This window comes from Electrophorus electricus, chromosome 12, assembly GCF_041902795.1.
Source record: "Electrophorus electricus isolate QZ-2024a chromosome 12, ASM4190279v1, whole genome shotgun sequence".
In the NCBI taxonomy this organism is placed as follows: domain Eukaryota; kingdom Metazoa; phylum Chordata; class Actinopteri; order Gymnotiformes; family Gymnotidae; genus Electrophorus; species Electrophorus electricus.
In genome coordinates, this window is record NC_137508.1 from 8,004,815 (window position 1) to 8,024,938 (window position 20,124).

Genomic DNA, 20,124 nt, shown 5'->3' on the forward strand with positions numbered 1-20,124 from the left:
ACTCAGTGGCCACAATAACAGCTCCGAGGGCATCCCAAATCTTTTCACTACCACTGAAACTCATCTCTCTTGCTGTGCAACTGACCCTGTGTCACTCTTTCACTTGGGCTTGTCTTTTTTTAAGGGGTTCACTGCATCTTAACTGAAGAACAACAGGTTAACACATTTTTATCTCTGATCAGCTTTACTACTATATAGAAAGTAGGTTATACTAACATAATTGTGAAGTTTTTCTAATGTGTTTCATTGATAGCTCTCACCAAATTCCTGGACTTCGGCCAAGTCAAGTATGAATACAAAAAAAATAATTATAATAATAATTAAACATAGGTCTAACCAGGCAACTCCTATAACAAATTATTAATATTTTTGATTACTCCCATAATTGGGTGACACAACAGGATTTAGTGCCATCTGTCCCAAACCACATCTCTTCTCAGCATAGGCAGTAGAACATTATAAATAACTGTTGTATGCTTACGGTTACACATGCTGGTAAACTGTTTATCGGCCACATGGTTATCCCCATATGTTTGTTGTTCACAGTTGCTGCAAAACATATATCCATAAATCCCAAAATTATTTTACATTTTACAAAAATAAACTACATCCTCTTATCAGTAATCTAGTAAAACACTGTCATCCTTGTAGCTGTGAATACTCTTACCACAGCAGAAAAAAAATAATACTGACTCCTGGACATTTCAGGATCAGTACATTACAAACTCTACATAATGAGAAATTGTAAGATCCTACTGCTATATGCCACAGACATTTTTAGATAAGGTGGCAATGTGAAATCAGCAGTTTACATACTGCAAAGCTAATGCAGCTTGTCTGAGGTCATGCTAACAAATCCCTTCCAATTACTAGTGGAATACAGTTTGCTCATTTGATTTTTAAAATAAAGACATACAATTTAAAATCCCTAAAATTTGCAATGTGGGAACACTGGGTCTGGATTAAAATCACTGCAGCTAATGCTTTACATCAGGAATGTGTTATCAGAATACAAGGCTAATGGTAGGCTTTAATGTTTAAGAGGTCCAAGGAATGTATGTTTGGCAACGCTACTAAAAACATTGCAATCATAGAACAAATCAACTTTATTAGTTATAACATTTAGGTTTTCAAAAAGTTATTTAATGTTCAAAACAACAAGGTGAAGAGTCTACATTTACTTTTCAACATAACAGTAACAAAACATTGAAAGTCTCTTGAGAAACCTCCATGGGTATAAGGTCCAGGTAAACGTGCATCGGGAAAGCACTGCACTGCTGAGATGATTTTTTTACATTCCTGATGATAAACTTAAATGTGTTCTCTGACCTGTGTAAATGTTTAGGCAGATATCAGTCTCCTACTGGAGTCCATGTACACACTTCCATTCATAACTGATGCAAATATATGTGACAGTTCTACTAACTTCAGTTTTTCCTTTTTCTTGCTTCATGTACATGCAAATAACTTACTCCACCCTTTTGGAAATTGAAAAAACTCAGAAAAAATTTTACCCAAGAGGTTATATATGACAAATTCCTGAGTCTCTGGTGGTTAAAGTCTTAATGGAACCTTTCACAACAAACCTAAAACTAATCCAATCAACTCACTTGAGTTAAAAACATATCAACACTAAACTCCCTGTGATGAGGGGGAAAAAATAATTCAATCACAGCACTCACATCAGGATTTCCAGGAATTACAAAATGGGGATATTGTAATCTCAGAAGGTTGGTCTCTTGGAAATGCACGTTTTTTAAGCAATCCACCCTCAATTTAAAATAATAGACAAATTACAGGTCAGATACATTTAGATCATATCATTACTACATGTTACAGGAATTTGTAAGCTTCCAAAAAATCATGCATTACCTCCTCAGTTTTTGCTGCATGTCAAGGTATTCCTACATGAACGTGAGTCCAGCCATGCACCGTTCCAAAACAGCCAGCCATGTGTGTGCTTAAAGTCATATTCATCGAAGTCATATATGGGGCAAATGGATACATTTACACGTAGTTGGAGATGATAGAATGAGTGGCTACCAGAATGTAATTATATCACGGATCTATGCCGAATTCAGATTCAGCCAGACGTTGAATTCCCAGTTCGGCATCCTAACATCCAACTCAGGTCACTTGCCAAAATTACGACTTTAAACAAATCCTGGCTGTTTGATTTCAGTTGTGACATTTATTTGGCTATGTTGCTGTGATTGATCAATACGTTCAAGTAGATAAGCCAAACAGTCCATATTACAAACAGTTGAATAGGCTATCCTAACAATTGTTTTTGGGCAGCCTAAGAATGCATTGTTTTAATTTTATTCTTTATTCTGGTTTTTATTAATTCCATATACTATTTGACCTGTAATATTTTATAATACTTAAACACATATTAAATATATAACATTGAAAATAATATTAACATATATTAAGGTAACAATTAACTTTTTTTTTTTTTTTTTTACAGTATTCTCACAAGTACATTTTCAGTCTTATTCCTTTAGTCATTATTTTAAATAATGTAATTGATTTCTACAAACATATGATGGTTGTAGTTTAAGTGATTTTCATTAATTTGTTCTTTCTATAGTTTATGTAAAATCAACAGTATGCTGGAATCCAAAGCTTAACAGGCAAATTTGAATTTTAGAATTTTACTTGTATATTAATAAAAGTGTAATTAAATAATCAGTTCATAACATTTGAACGGCAATAACAATTTCTCCAAAATGTAACAGTTCTTAAAATATGCTAATTTACTGATCAAAAGCAGTTCACATTGGAAAGAAATCTAACAGAAAAACAAATTCTTGGTTTTATTTGGGGTTAAAAATATCAAGAATTACTGTATGTTCCAGGTCACAAAAGACAAGAATTATGTTCCAACTCATTTTACTAACCATAGTAATGATATCATTATACATATAATTTGGTACAGAGAATTTAAAATAAATAAAAACATAAGACTCATGACAATATGACAGAATATTAATAGCTTACTCCAATAGCTTTTGAAATTGTAGAGAGTACAAAAAATCCTATGAAAAACCACCCCTGACCATTTTTTTCCAATGAAAATAAACAAAAATGTCTCTGACTTTCGACTGGGAGCATAAGCATGACAAACAGAGGATAAATAACAAATGAACCCTGAACCCTTTTCTTTCAGGCAGACAGTCATACATAGTCTTGCATTTGGATGGAGCACAGCTCCACAGTCTCTCACAATCAATACCGCCACTACCTTCACACCACATATGAGCTTCAGGCATAAGAAATGTATGTTAGAAAAAGATCCATCATCAGGAGTCACAAAAGTAAAACAAACAACAAATATGCATAATTGACAGTTTTTGTCCTCCTCATTACCATCATCCCATATCAACGGCCTTGACTGATTCCATGTGTGCACGGCTTTGGATCTGTCTCCTGTCCTGGCACAGTTAGACAGTGACCTGCAGAGTGAACTGGCCTCCACTGACATTACATTCCACCGGCACAAAAATCTGCTCAAACTGGAATCATGTCTTTTTTAAGTGGATAGATGTCCCACGTCAGACCATCACCATAAGGAACATGTCCAGAAGGTAGCAAAACCCTCGTCAGCCAATGACTGTTAGAAAATAATTTTAAATGTTACATTCCAAGACCAAAATGATGACTCTAAGATGTACTATTTTAATCAAATATTTAACAAATTAAGGATCATTAATGTATACCTCAACAGCATTTATGTAATGATCAATTATGTGATAAAAATGCTTTCTGAATGCAATCATCTGGAATTGTTCTCTAATCACTGGGTCAAATGTTACTGTGGACAATTTTGCCTTAACAGCTATTACTAACTCATCCCTACCTCCTCTTCTCTACACCAAAGAACATCTTCCAATTGTTCACTTTTCCATAGTTGAAGGGATTCTTATAGACCTGTCATGCACACAATTAAGTTTATTTATTACATAAGAAATACTAAGACATCTTTCTTGATCAGTTTTCAAATACATCAAAAAAGCCTGCTGTAGCTACTTTAAATTGATTGGTTTATAGCTAATCTTTTGCAGTGGATCACAAAATGCTCTACATGTGATATTTTCCTCTAACTATATGTATTAGTGTATTTCAACAAGTATTTACTGCTGGAAGGATACTTCAGCATCAGTAGTGGGCAAGTAGTCAAATGTTCACTCAAGCATTATCCCAAAAAACTAGATAGTCTTAAGATTATATGCTTAACATCATTTACACATATTACACATTACTGTTATATACATATCACCATGCATTTGGTTTAGGGATTAAAGTTCATTGTTTTAAACATTTATGATAGGACTTATATTAAGTACAAAGTAAATGTAATAAGCTTTACAATGTGCATATTGCTCTTCCTACCTTTCCTCGCTTTTTCATTCGTTTGGCCTCTTTACTGTTGATATGTCTCTCAATACTGGTCTCTCCACGGGAGATGAGGATCGCATGCCATGCTGTCAAGCCCCCTAAAGCAACAGCTACCGTGCTAAGGGCCGCAAAACATTCAGAAATGATCAGCTGCTGTTCATGTGTCAGGTTAACATGCTGAAGAATGAGACTGGTGGAACAGCATACCTTGTAAGGACCCACATGTAGATAATGCTCTTATGAAACATCCTGTCCTTAAAAGTGTAAGATGATGTTTCTCTTTGATAACTCTAATTGATAGAGAAAGAGGGGACCAATTGTAAAAATAATGTATTAAAATAAAATAATAGATAATGTATTATTTATATAGAAGTAGCAGTATTATGGCTGGAGCTAATAGTGCAGGAGAGTATTGCTGATATGATCTTGTTTATAAATAAAACTGATCAGAATAAAATTTAATCATATGTGATGTCAAATAAAGACAAGGTCAAATAAAGACAAGGTCAAATAAAGACAAGGTCAAATAAATATGATTGCCAATGACCCAATAAATTAACAAAACACAGAGCTTCAGCAAGTCCAACAAACGAATAAATTCCTAAAATATCCTTATTTTGCCAACAGTCAGATGAAGACATATGAACAAAGAATCCATTATTAGCTAGAAAGACCCTTAAGCTGGTAGCAGAAACAGGAAGATGAGTTAATGGCCAAATTGCATACTTGCATTCAAACAAGAACACACGTCTAACAGTTGCCACATCAAGCGTTACACTAATTCTCAAGTATTCATACTTTTTGGTAGATACATCCAGAGGTTCTTGAGAGTATGCAAGGCTGACAGGATGTAAGTACACAGATTTCAAGTATGTGTTTTCAAATGCCACCACTGTATAGTGGAGTGTAAAGCTCTTGAAACTACCTTCCCAGTCATGGATTCTTGTGGCAGGATTCCTATGAGCAGGCCTTCACCTGTCACTGGAACCCCTTGTTTTTCCACATCCATGTGCTTGAAGTGCTATTAAAGTAATGGCAGAGACAGTGTTATTGCATGCACAGGATCCCCAGTTTTGTGAGCAGAAAGAGAAGATGAAAGAACCTTTCACACAGACCAAATAATACTTGTTATTTAATAAGATAGTTTCCCATGTACTGAAACCAGAGCTGCTTTCATCCCCAACAGATGTAGAGTCTTATGTGTGAAGTATAGGCTGTAGACATGAAACATGGAAAATGTGGAGAGCCTTACATCTATGGCATTATACGCATCTATGAAAAGGTTACGGCCACTGATGCTGCAGTAGAGGCAGCCGAGAGTCATGTAGAGACAGAAGAAGAAGAAATATCGATGGTTGAAATGTCCAACACAGTTGTTAAGCCAAGCTGAATATAGGTAGTCAAGTCTGCTTGTACATGGACAGAGAATACAAAGCTTGCGAATAGGGGATAGCATTACTATCATCTTTCTTACATGCATTTATTAATCTGATTACTGTGAATAATCTAATTAAGAGTTTCATTTAGGCCTTTACATGTATTTGTAGTTCTCCTTCTAAAAATCTACATGACTATGTGAGTTTACATAACTTGCTTGAGAGTTGCGTTATAGAAAATAAAGTAAGTTGGATGAGGAAGATGTATGTATATTCTGCCTCTAAAGTCATCTTTACACCGTTAATCCAGCACTCTTACATGTTTGTTGTATGTTACTGCATGAGATGCTGCAGCTGAAAGCTTAAACAAAGTCTATGACAAACCATGCAATCTCACCTCTGCTGAAAGACAGCACAGGGGAGATTTGTTTATTTATTTTATTTGCATGTTGGTACGTCAGTAGAACATGTTAATGAAAGCCCTTATTTTATTTTATGTTGGCTGTAAACACAAAATGTTGTAACATACTGAGGAACTGAATAAACCATACATATCTAATGTTACTCTGGGCACAAATTCAGTGAAGAGAAATCCATGTCTGTTTATCATCTTATGTACATGCTGATTTCAACCTTAATTATACTAAGATAACCTGATTATGGTGTTCATATGCTGACTAAACTTCTTTAATCCAATTATAACTTGAATTTGCATGTTAACAAGTCTCACTGCATCACTCTTGTATACACTATAATAGATGGCTGCAGTTTTCCCCTCATAGAAGCTGTTAGACAGAATTCTTCCACTAAATTCTGAGAGGGCTTCCTCACTGCACAGTTTCCTGCTGCGCTCCTCCAACATCACTTACCAACACCACTTTAACTGGGTAATTAAGATGAAATAGTGAAACACAAAACTATGCACTGCAGAAGCCCCTGAAAAGTAGATTGTCTTCCTAAAAAGGATACGGCAGTGATGGTCCATTTTCAGTACACACCTGCAAACAAAGAGTAATGTGAAGACAGCAGTATGCCTCACACAAGCACAACAAATGATGAAATAACTGGCTTCTGACCACAGGTTACTGTTCTTACGTTCTGCAAATCCCACAGTGATGAGTTCTTGGTGGTTTGGGTATTACACACTTTTTGCAGACAGATACAAACGAAATGTCATTCTTCATCTGCAAAGAGAAGAAAAGTGTAGATGGCTGAACTGATGTCAAACATGAGCATAACCTTTTCACCCATTTTTAAAGCATGTTTATACTGAACCTTAGGAGGGTACCCAGGGGATGTCCTGGTAGCCTTGTAGTAATGGAAGACTATCATGACTAAGTTCCAGTGTCCATAACACACGTGCCATGCTATCCAGCCGATAGAATAGGTACGAAGAGCCAAGGGGAGGATGCTGACGTATGCAATAAGGAGTACGGAACTGGTGAGAGTCACTACTAGAAATACAAAGACCTCAAAGACAACACAAAGAAAACACAACTTTACACAAATCTTCACAAGTTTAGTGAAAAATGTAATGTGGCTTATAAACCAAAACCGATACAAAACAAACAAACAAACAAACAAACTAAAAAGTAAATAAAATTAAAAAATCCCACAAACATTTTGCAAGAATTCAGTGGCTTACCTTCCCAAACCAACGTGTTAGAATATCCACCATCCAGAAGACTGGCTCGAAGAGAGAATCTGTCACCACATCAGAGTTGGTGAGTGAGTTGTAGCAGAGGGACTGCATAATGAGGCTGATGTAGCTTAGGGGCTCTCTCAGCCTGCCAAGCATGTGGCCGCGTGTCTGCCTGGAGCAGCCCCTCAGGCATCTCATCAGCAGGTGGATGACACTGCTGCACAGTCGCATTCTGATCACAGAGGGCAAAGAGTTACACATTCCTCAACCATCTCTTCCCATTAATTCAGATGGCACAAATATTCTAACATCAAAATATAAGTGGCAATGATTATTATAATTTATATGGCAAAGTATAGATTCATCAGTTGCACTCAATTTATGCTGCATCAAATAACTTATACCTGATAAAACTATATTAATACTACATAGACAACAATATTTGGATGCAAGAAAAACTATTGAAGATATTACATTTCTGAAAATTAATGATAAACCATTTTAACCTAAATTAAGTATGTTTATTCATTTTATTAGTGCAAAACATTCTACAATAAATATTTACATTAATACATGTTGAAAATTATCCTTAGGCTTTCTTAGATATTGGGTACAAACTTCTGTGAACATTTAGACCATCAGCGCCCTGGGCCTGAGGACCAAGTCCTTGCCAAGGACTAAGCAGAGATTTTTTTGAGAGTCATGCCTCTTATAGACACCTCAGCACATGCAGAATTTGGATCAGTAACCTTTTTATTGAACTTGTGAACTAAGCCAGGTGAAGTATCTGATAGAACTAAGATGATCAGCTAAAGTGAAATAACTGAAAATTACGGTATAAAAGGATTATCAAAGCACATTGATGGTATACATGCATTAACCAATTTCTATTCTAGTTATTGCTCAAGAGTGAAATGTAGTGTTTGAGGTCACTTGGCCATTAGATGGCACAACCTAAATCAACAACGGACACAATAAACATGACCGACAGGACTACAATGTGAAATCAAAAAGGTAATATGCATTTATGCTTGAATTTCTCCAACTTGAAACATTAATTATTATTAATTAAATCAAACCCCTCAGGAACAGAAAATATTCTGTTATGGAAGAAGGACCAAATAAAACAATTTTCCAACAACCTCTTGTACTTTATAAAGCACTAAGCACCAAGCAGACAGTTAATATGGATATCTATATTTTGGGGTTTAAACAGATGTTTAATCTTCACCAGGCAGTCTTCAAGCCGCCCGAAAAGCCTTTGCACTCCCAAATCTCTTCTGAATGAGAGATTAACACGAGCAAACGAGCATGAACACACATGCACAGCCTTTTTTGATAAGGAAACCAATAACATATTACTGCATTTTCAGTTGTTTTGTAGCTAGCTACATCTGATGTGTTTTGGGTAATGATTTGAGAAGAAAATGTGATCTTTAGGTTAAAAAAATAACTTTATCTGAAAGTACGTAAATAGCGCTAACTGGACAAAGCTAACCTAACACTATAGGGTTCGTCCCCAGTCGACAACCAAATCCTGATATTCTGCATTCCGTCCAGGGTTTGACTTTCAGCTTTAAAATAGTTAGGAAGCAAATATGTTGGGAGAGAGATATATTCCTCATGTAATAGACAGAAATACTCAAACACTGGCTAATTTGACGTTATATGATCTAATCAACCCATCCCAAATCAGTTCGCCACAACTAAATTTGTCTATAAGATGCCTGTAACTAGAATGATTTAACCTAGCAGCTAGCCGGGTTTCTTTAGTAGCTACAATACATGTAAATGTACAACTCCCGATACTTCAGTTAAAACGAGTAGAATGCTAGTCTTATATTGGGTTACTCAGCTAGGTTAGTTAGGTTAGCTACCCACTAGCTAACCAGATTGCCACCTAAAACCAATGAGTGTACCTTATAGATCGAGCATGTTTTTCATTACAACTATTGTCTCACCTGACTGTGCTCCTCTGCCAAAAAGTGTAAGTCAAAAGTCAGGACATAATATTGCTGAAGAAGGATTTAATCGCGGACATTAGACAAACTATTCAAATTTGTTTCAATCCTTTTGCCTTCCAGCACTTGTCCGGCAACGCACAGATTTGTGGATCATCACTGTGGGCATTGTGGGAATTGTTGTTTTATTCAACCGGGCAGCAACTAAATATGCGACGTTGCAGGAAAAGGGTGACAAACTCAAACAGCATGAAAACATCTGTTGTCCAGTTGGTGGTGGTGGCGGCTCGCATGATAGTTTTCTATGCATTAGTCTATCAAGTGATACAGTGATTCCAAGCATCCAAACATGTTTGACATCTTGGGTAAATAAAAAATATTAAAGTTTATACTGATATGCTCTCAAATTTTCAGGTACTCTTACAAATGTTTTATTTAATAACATATTAATAGTAACAAAAGAAAATATCGGACGATGCTTTGCTTTTAAATAACTCGAGCGTTCACGGATTAACATCTTGCTTAGTGTAAGTAGGCTACATTTAGGCCTACATCTCACAATGAAATTATTTTTGACTGACGTGAGGCGCATGTGTTGCAAATGTGATCTATAACGTTGCGATCACATAGGCCTACAATAATATAACTGATTCTACGTATGCTACATATACATGGAATTAATGAGCTAACGTTGGATAATGTGTTGGAAAAGGAAGGCTATGAATAATTGCTTATTTCCATGGTTTAATAAGGTAGCGCAAGGCTCATAAATGTGTCAAAGGCATAAGCATACCTCTATGAAGAAAACTTTAGGATTCCGTTTTCCTTTTATCGCTGTTAATGACTTTCCTCGTAGTCGAGTGGGTATTGAAAGTAGTCCCTTGACATTACCACCAATGAGCGTTTTTTAAAATCGTGTGAATATGAGAACCTTTAGGAGATTACTACACTTCCAACCTACCTGCATTACAATCTTAAGACATAAAGTATAATGAATATCCAAATGACACATATGACAATACTATTAATGTATTCATGAAGTAATATTATTTTTATTTGGAAATTCACAAACCAAATAATATGAATAATATGAATGTTCAACTGACAATAATATTAATGTATTCGTACATTAATAATATTACCGTCATTTAAACAATAGCTATTCACTTGTTTACATTCTAATAAAGATAGATGGGCAGTTAACGTAATAGGCCAATTTTCTTAATCTCTGGACCTTTGAACGGAAATCTCTCTCTGAGAGAGATTCATGCATTTCTACACAGATTCAGTAAAGTGATTTCTATGGTTAAACTACAGGAACAGGAAAATATTTAGTGCATTGTGGAAGTTGTAGTCCAGTACACTCGATACAGCATGTGCAACACTCGCTCGACCGCGTTCAGTCATGGCATTCAAATTTAATTTCGAAATTCCGTTGCAGACGAAACAGAAATATGGCGAAGATATCCGAGATGACAAAGTAAAAGATGAGGATCAGTCAAATAACTCGAGTACGCTTGGTGTAAGTAGCGAACTAACTTTCCTTAGGAAAAGATAAGGCTAACTAGCTAGTTAAGGTTAACATCAGAAGACAGCTGCCAAAATAAAATAACACTTTATTCTAGATTCAATATTCATTGTATTTTTTTTCTTAAACATTAGCGTGTCTACTTAATTCTAGTACACTTATGTTATGCCTAGGCTAAACAGTAAGCTAGCAAGCGTCCAGCGTGAAGGCCTAAATCGTAATATGATTGTACGTTATACAGCACATCAGATCTAACTACTTAATTAGCTAAAGCTTCATTGTAACCCCATAGGAGGCCAGAGAGTCTGTTCCCAGTAAGATAAAAGAAGCCATGGAGCACATGTATACGCCGGACGCTCTCTCTCAAGCGGAAAATTCCGTCACTGAAACGGTCACCATTGGCACACTACCGCCTCTCCATTATCTCAATGAATCTGTATTTGAACAGACTGCCCCTGAGCGAGTTGACAGAGAGAAGATATTGTTTAAAGCTATAACCCAAAATTCAGACCTCATAAGTGGAGTGTATGAAGGTGGCCTTAAAATCTGGGAATGTACCTATGATCTGCTAGAGTACATTGATGATGAAGGGGAGACGTTCTCTGGAAAAAGAGTCCTAGATCTAGGTTGTGGAGCGGGACTACTTGGCATTCTTGCTTTAAAGAGAGGAGCTAGCATGGTCCACTTCCAGGACTATAACAGCACTGTGATAGAGCAGTTGACCATGCTAAATGTGGTGCTCAATTATGAGGAAGAGAGTGATGAAGATGATAATGAAGAAAATGATAGCAGCCCCCCACCAAAGAGAAGAACTTTGGATGCCTCACCACATTTGCTCAAAGACCATTCCAGATTTTTTTCAGGGGACTGGACTTCCTATCTTTCACTCATGCAAACCAGAGATCCCACATTCAAGTATGACATCATCCTCACATCTGAGACCATCTACAATACAGAATACTACCCTTCTCTTCATAACATATTTCATAAACTGCTTGCTGAGGATGGAGTTGTATATTTGGCAACTAAGTCTCATTATTTTGGGGTTGGTGGTGGACTTAATTTGTTGAAAAAATTTTTGGAAGGAAAAAATGTTTTCCAAATCAAATATTTAAAGGAGGTGGATCAGGGCTTTAAAAGACATGTTGTTTCTTTAAGCTTCAAGAAAGCACGGTCATGATATTTTATAAATATCGCAGTGATAAATAGAATGAGCTCTTTCATACAGCAGGCTTGGCTAAATGCAAAGTAAGCCTACTTTGGGACTCAATTTTTTATATGAGAGTGTATGTATGACATAGCAGGTCTAACAAAATAACGTGCCTTTGAAGCAAACGATATTCCCATCACATACCAATACGATTACAATGGTTTATTTTTTTTATTAGATGTCTGATGGATTAAAGAAGTTTCCATGTTGGTACACATTGATTCTGAAATTTAGACTCATTGTCAAATACCACTTTAGAGAAATTTTTATAACTGTGCATGATACCTGTTGTGTAAATCACTTTCATCAGTTGTACTGCATTTTATTGAGTTTAAAGGTTTAGTTTTGGTTGTAGCACTGCATAACTGCCATGTAAATGTCAAATGTACTGTGTAAATAGCTCATGGGAAAAGTGCATTTAAGTTTCTACAACTGAAAGAGTACAGTCTCATCTAATTATGTGTCTTGTTTTACTCCCTATTGTGTTTACATTTCAAATAAAATATGCCTCTCCACTATAATACCAACCATATAAAAAAGGTACCAGATGTTTCTTAGGGCACTAGAAGAAAAAGGTTTAAAACACCATCACGTGACAACCCTAAACCAATTTATTTTAGCTCTGTGGTCCAGGGCATGATGTTTTCCAAAGAAAAATGTTGTGGTCCCTGAATACAGGCTTGGTCAATAAATATTTAGAACCACGTTCTAGTTAGATACATTGACATTATAGTTTACAAACAGAATACAACATTGACATATGTACAGAACACTCGTAAATACACTCACAAACAGAATCTTGATAGAGCGATGTCACTAACCATAGCCTTTCAGGGCTGACCAACAACACCCTTTGAAAAGTTGGTCTAAATAAAGGACTCTATTTCTTGGCCTTGCCCTGTGCTGCCACAGAGTCCATAGCTTTGCACACCATCTCCCAGAAACCGCATTGGCTTAATGGGCTTCAAGTTCTTGTCCAGCTCATATAGAATAAGGATTTCTTTAGGGAGGTTCAGCTCCATAATTGCTTCTTCTGACATATCTGTAAGAAAAAATTAAATACTGTGGATTAACTTACATGTTGCATGGTATCAATGCACCAAGGTACGCTGAACAGTGCCAAACCAAGACATTGATAAATAAATATCTGAAAAGAACAAGAGGGAACTTCTGAGGGACTTAAGTTACATTATGATGTTACAGCATTCAGATCCCACCTTCCAGGTGCTTCACTATACCCCTCAGACTGTTGCCATGGGCAGCAATCAGCACCCTCTTGCCCTTCTTAATTTGAGGGGCAATCTCTTCATTCCAGAATGGTAGTGTATGGGCAATAGTTTCCTTCAGGCTTTCACAAGGTAGCTGGTCCTCAGGTCAGAATAGTGCCGATCCTACAGAAGGACTGGAAGGCATATAAAACTTTTGGCCTGTACATATTATATAGACAGCAAATGTAGGAAATAGTCCTATGTTTATAGGTGGACAATAAAGCTTGAGCCTTATTGGTTCATGACACTTGAGAGTGGCTCTTTAGTCAGCTCAAAGAACATCTCAGTTAAACTTTGGCTTTTGAACTGTAGTATTTATTAATCAGCAACCAGTTTCAAAATAACTGACTGTTACAGGGCAGTCACTTAGGATAATTATCAAAAGCTTAACAAGTAAAAGTGAAATTTTATTTTATATATTTTTTTATTGGCCTCATTGATGCATATGTGCTCACCTTGCTAATGACATTATAAAAGTCATGGGAGGAGGGGGAATATCATAGGAGTGCCTCCATATCTTGACCAGGGCCTCTCCGTGCTTTGCTGCAGTCTCTGCTTTATTTAGCCCAGTCAGACTACCATAATGACGCTCATTTAGGCTCAAATCCGGCATCTGCAGAGGCAAAAACATACTAATTTACATACCAGATTGATCACTTAACGTAAATCATAAGACACTTTTACATGTTATTAGCATAAAAAGAAGGCTCGCGGTTACATCGAGATTGTTGCATGCAAAGTGCAGATTAGTCGGCACGTGAAAGGAATCACATTCCGCGCTGCACGTTTGCATCAGATTAGATACACCCCATACATGTGGTAGGTTGACAGAAGGCAGGTCGAGGGAAGCCCGATTGGCCCGAATAGAACGAAAACGTTTCAAGAGGTGGGGATTTAGCTGAAACACGCCGGCAGGAAACTAATGGCAATTCATTTGGAAAGTGTTAGTAGGACAGCATCTGTAACTTAATTAAATCTGTTCCCATCGATAAGTCGTGAAAACTGCCACAAAATCACCACACATTTTTGGAAACATTAACAGGTCTACTAGCCTAATAACTAAAAGTTTAATATGATGCTGCAACGTTAGATATGTACCTATAAAGCCTCCCAAAGCAAACCCCGTGTTAAGTAAAATACAGTATCACATAAGTACTGTTGAAAGGCATTACACGAACCTTTCAAAGCTTGCCCACCTCTCCTTGCCTCCTGGATCCCAGTCTTGCTAAGGTCAGAGTCGAACCAACCGCAGAAATGATTCTCCTGGTTCCAACAACTCTCCCCATGGCGAATGAGAATTATTTTGCAGGCAGACATTTGTAGATTCCTTCGTTATATTAGAACAGTAGCAAAACTGTAGATCGAAGTGAAGACCGGACTATAGTCCGGTTTAAATTTTCTTTTGTCCTCCCGAATAAGCATGCATTATTAGTTTGCATCTTATTTTACCGTGCCACCGTGTCTCTACATTCACTGTACACTTGAAAGGGCTCTTGGACCTGGGGGAGGTGCTGCTGCCCTACAGCACTACCAAAACCTGACGCACGTTTTGAGTATGCTAGATTTAGATAGTTTGGTGAGCTGTGATTATCGCTCTGCACTGCTTTGCTAAAATGTCAACCAGCTTGTGCAAAACAGAATCTCTCTGTCAGAGATTGTTCCTGAAGACTGTGTAACTACAACACAAAAGTAGGCCTAAAGAAAATACGTCATCTGAATGTTTCAATTGTCCGAAATGAATTTGACAGAGGAACCCTATTGATTGATGAACAAATGCTTAAAAAGGAAACTAAATACGATTTTTGCATTGAACAATGCAACATTTAAGACAGTTCTCCTGGGGAGCTTAGCCCTCCTATAAATATATTTCTATTGACGGCCCTGTATCCAAAGAAGCAGTTAAGGAGCTAAATCTCCTTGCAGGCCATTATTATTTTCAGCGTGCTTCTTAGAACACACTCAACATTTTTAACGTCGTAACAGCTCAGGTGTTTACGTAATCATTTCTATTTCAGATTCAGATGGGGACCGGAACGTTAGGAAAGAATTCCTGGAGATTGTTCCTCCAGTTGCGCGTCGTTGGGATTGGCACGCTAACGCTATCCAGTACCTAGGAACCAAGGTAGTACGCACAGTCAACCATATCCCAACCAATCACGTCGCCCACGCGACCAGCGATAACTGTACCCACTGGCACCAATCACGTGACATAATAAAGGGAAATAATTAAGTGGGCAGGGGAAATACTATTTGGATTATACATACAGGGAACGAAGGTGAGACACTTATGTTTAGATTGAATTGACTTCCACATTAAAAACTGAAATGTACTCAGTTCCCTGGTTTGACTGCAGTTATGCAGTGCTACACCCGGTATACACATTTAATATAATTAAAATGCAGTACATGTGATGGAAGTGTTTTGCACAACAGGTATCATGTATGCTTGTGAAAATATAACTAAAGTCACATAATAAAGTATGAATCAATGTGCAACGACGTGGAAACTTGTTTAATATATCACAGATAGTCTTCTCATGAAAATAAACCATTTTAATCATCTTTTACTAGCTGCCTAGCAGTAGGTTTGTTACAATATAGATACATTTTAACCTGTCCAAAAGTTCATTCCCAATGTAGGCTTAATTTACCTTAATTAATATTTGATTTGGAAAACATCTTTTTCTTCCACAAAAAAGTCCATCACCCACTCTCCCCCCCCGAAATAATGAAACTTATTTGCCAAATAGACTACTCCATCCTCAGCAAGCATCTTATGAAAAATGCTATGAAGGCTGGTATTGGTCTGTATTAAAGATGGTCTCAGATGTGGAAATGGTGTCATATTTGAATATGGGATATTTGGCTTGCATGAATGAGAGACAAGAAGTCTAGTCCCCTAAAAAAACAGGAATGGTCTTTGAGCAAATGAGGTTATACATCCAAGGTTCTCTTCTATGGTGGTGGGCTACATGTATTAATTCTGACGAGCACCGTGCATACTAGGAAATTGCAGTATTTTGACTTTCATTTACCTAATCAATTAATGCTAATGGTTTATTTATTGTTTTGTGTGTGTGTGTTTAATTTGATATTATTAGTGTATTTAACGGTGAAGTGTATATTTTGTGCCGTGCACTGTGAGAACAGCCAGAGTATGTGCAGGGAGTATGTGCAGAGGAGGTAAAGCCACATGATCATACTAACAAACTCTGACATATGGGGGTTACTGGCAAAGAAATCACACCTATAGTTTATGTACAAATCTAATGTCTGCATGAAAAACCAATTCATCACACAAACTACATATTGAACCTGCAGTGATCACTTTGTTTTTTGAAAATTAATGCATGGTTATGATAACATTTGAAATTATACCCACATATAACGCCACCTTAGTTAAATTCTCAGAGTCTACAACCCATCTGTTGCCATACCTAGATAAGTGAGGCATTTTCTAGCACTTTATCAGTACCCAGTAATAAACAGGAAGAGGGTGGCTGACAAATTGTGCATACCAACAGATTATGTACAGTATGTATACTTACAAAACACATAAATATGTATATCTCAAATTTCCCAGTGGGTATAGGTGCAAGGTGTTTCTTGTCATAAGTGAGTGTATTTGCTCCCAAGTGGTTACAGTGGAACAAATACCAACACTAAAATAAAGAATAAGTAGATTCTTTAGAATAAATGCATCCTGTGGCTCTCAAGTTGTGGTCTATCCTCTGAGGCTCAAAGCAGTACAAGTTGAGGAATTCATTTAAAGCTATGTGCTCCTTTTCCATAAAGCGAGACCAGTCTACATTTAATATACAGTGCAAGTGAGGATTCCACACACAAAATAATTTTAACAGAGCAAGGTAATATGTATTCTAATGCATTACACACATTAGGAAAATGTATCACAAAGTAATCTCTAATAATAAAAAATATTGCATTAACAATACATGTGACCAAAATGTTGAAAGATGTTTTGACAGCCAATGCTAGTTTCAAAGGTGAACAAATTAGTTGTTGGACAGCTAGCTAAAGCACAGAAGTGCCCGATCAAGAGTCCTCTTTTTAAAAATACACTTTTCTTAAGACATTATCTCACAGTTTGTCCTACCACTTGTCCTTATTATCAGTACTCTTTCCTTTCCCAAGTGCTTTTCCTTAATTAGACCCCAATCATTATTTGCTTATACAAAAAATTATTTTTCTTACATCAAGCTGCTTGTAGATTAAGTAAAAGTTTTTTAAAATTGCACATTGCGTGTCCCCCTTTTCAGAATAGCTACAGATCAATGATATATAAAGAATATAAAGAAGAGATGAAAATGCCAGGAGAATGGAGGAAGCTAATTAATAGGGGCAGACCTGTCCTGTCCTGAAAAATCAGAAATGAGAAGAGGGAGCTGAATCTCATCCTAAATATTTCCATATTATCTTCTTTTACTTGGTTTAGTTACAGTTACATAGCTCTCCCACCAGGTGGCCAACCGCCCTTAACTTTGAAAGCTTTTATGTGGTCATTGCATTTTGGCAAGCAGTATGCTAACCAGTAAGGACTTGAAATAAGCTGACATAAAGCAATTCTTTATCCCACAAAGGGGTTCTTAGTATAAAATTATTTATGTTGGAAAGTCTTTAGTCCTCGTATGCGCTGAACAAATTTAAGTAATTTAGGTGCTGGCAACACCAAGGTGTTGATTCCTAAGGAGCACTGACACCGTAATATTGATAAATATGAAAATTGCCATTTTCCAAATGCTGCAAATCTAATAACTGTAAGTAATGTATGTTATAGTGAAAATTTACCCTTGTTTTTCTGTCCAAAATCCAGGGTATATAGTATAGTATATAGTAATGTTAAAGTAAATAATAAATAGTAATTTTATAATAAATTGTAGTAAAAAAAAACCCTGTTCATACTAAAACCAATTCCTTTTGTATAGGGAAGATTGTAAAAAAGTGAATATAATGGAATAAGCAATATTATAAACCAAACAGTGAGTCCTAGATGCAGCAGAGAAAGACAACCAGTTCTTGATAGAGCTATCAGAGCACATGAACTTCTCAGGAATTAATTCCCTACTGCTAATGAGATTAGCTAGGCTCCTAGGTATTTCTGAGAACTGAATGCATCACTGAGGAGGGACCTTTTCCAGACACTCTATCTATCTATCTATCTATCTATCTATCTATCTATCTATCTATCTATCTATCTATCTATCTATCTATCTATCTATCCATCCATCCATCCATCCATCCATCCATCCATCCATCCATCCATCCATCCACCCATCCATCCATCCATCCACCCACCCACCCACCCACCCATCCATCCATCCATCCATCCATCCATCCATCCATCCATCCATCCATCCATCCATCCATCCGAGAAAATTTTGGGAATCTTAACATGTTCACTACCGTGATTGTGAGGGCAGTAGCATATGATTTACATAATTCTCATTCATCAAACCATTCTGCAACCCTACTATAATATTCTTAATTATGTAAATGCCAATGGTGTGTTCTTCCAGATTGGTCTGATCACATTGTCATTTACAGTTTGTCTGCCTTTTCCCTCTTATATTGCACTAACACACGAGAATCATGGCCATTGAATGTATGATCCACCACAAAATCCCTGTTTTCTGATTTCTTTCCCATAGATTTCAATGCATTTCTCACTATAGTCAGTGTTTCTGTTGAAATACTAGCTAGTTAAGCTTTTTGTGTCCATGTGCAAAGAGTTCACTTTTTATACATAGTCAGGTTTTTAAAAAGTCTCCCACAAAAGTCAGAGATTTAGTCATAGAAATTGAGCCATGACAGTGCTTATACGCAATAGGCTTGCTGCCAAAACAATATGACTACTGGGGTCACTCCAAGTATTTGTATAATTTACAGTGATGCTGGTACCTGCCTGTGGTATTTTGTAAAACACAAAAATACCACATAAACATTAACTGGCAGTTACAGATGTAGTCTGAGAAACTTTGTTCTGGACTGCATCAGCAAATAAGTAAGAGACCAACATTTTGTGGACAGATTAAAATATACAGTTACAAGCAACTTTACTAAAACTTTATTAGTAACATCCAAATTATTTCTACTATTAAACTATTAATATTAAACTATTACACACACACACACACACACACACACACACACACATATACATATATACATACATACATACATACATATGCGCTGAAAAAGATCTGAAGCCCACTAAGCCAATGCAGTTCCTGGGAGATGAGGAGATGGTACACAAAGCCATGGAGGCTGTGGCAGTACAGGGCAAGGCCAAGAAGTAGAGTCTTTTATTTAGACCAGCTTTTCAAAGGTTTGTTGTTGGTCAGCACCGAACAGCTACCACTAGTGATCACTCATGATTCTGTATGTTTGCATTTGTAAACGTATATGTAAAGACGCGTAAGGGAGTTAAGACATTTGTATTTTGATGAAATTGTCCTTTTCCAAGTTTTCCAAGTAAAGACTGAAACGTATTTAGTTATCTATTGCATTTTGCACAGTATATTTGATATATTAATGGCAGCTGTACAGTGTTACACTCAGGAATAAACATTTAAACTCAATAAAATGGATGTGTTTTGCACAACAGGTGTCTTATATACTTGTGAAAATATTTCTAAAGAACTGTTCTTAGTTTAGTCACATAAGTAAAGTGTTGTGTGATAATGAATTCCTGATTTACTGAGTCAATGGACATGGAAACCT

The 20,124-nt window shown here is 36.6% G+C and overlaps 2 protein-coding genes and 1 long non-coding RNA gene across 4 annotated transcripts; 1 reads left to right on the top strand and 2 right to left on the bottom strand.

Moving 5' to 3' along the window:
* Positions 1–2,795: 2,795 nt before the first annotated feature.
* Positions 2,796–9,540, bottom strand: zdhhc16a (zDHHC palmitoyltransferase 16a). 2 transcript variants are annotated; one of them, XM_081725166.1, is made up of 11 exons: positions 9,381–9,540; positions 7,423–7,651; positions 7,066–7,188; positions 6,873–6,961; positions 6,747–6,775; positions 5,654–5,787; positions 5,327–5,422; positions 4,609–4,691; positions 4,396–4,519; positions 3,863–3,933; positions 2,796–3,616 (listed from the first exon to the last, which is right to left on the bottom strand). In XM_081725166.1, exons 2-11 carry the CDS (start codon positions 7,648–7,650, stop codon positions 3,514–3,516), a joined length of 1,080 nt encoding a protein of 359 aa, XP_081581292.1. In that variant the 5' UTR covers position 7,651; positions 9,381–9,540; the 3' UTR covers positions 2,796–3,513. The 2 variants fall into 2 exon arrangements, with proteins under 2 accessions (XP_081581292.1, XP_026864242.2); XM_027008441.3 differs by having other exon boundaries at positions 7,053–7,247.
* A 1,180-nt stretch (positions 9,541–10,720) lies between these two features.
* On the top strand, positions 10,721–12,575 carry mettl18 (methyltransferase 18, RPL3 N3-histidine). The gene is made up of 2 exons (XM_027027087.3): positions 10,721–10,902; positions 11,201–12,575. Exons 1-2 carry the CDS (start codon positions 10,786–10,788, stop codon positions 12,086–12,088), a joined length of 1,005 nt encoding a protein of 334 aa, XP_026882888.1. The 5' UTR covers positions 10,721–10,785; the 3' UTR covers positions 12,089–12,575.
* A 126-nt stretch (positions 12,576–12,701) lies between these two features.
* On the bottom strand, positions 12,702–14,904 carry LOC113581277 (uncharacterized). Its single transcript, XR_014126703.1, has 4 exons — positions 14,565–14,904; positions 13,842–13,999; positions 13,336–13,520; positions 12,702–13,160 (listed from the first exon to the last, which is right to left on the bottom strand). It is a non-coding gene; the product is annotated as an uncharacterized LOC113581277 (long non-coding RNA).
* Positions 14,905–20,124: the final 5,220 nt, after the last annotated feature.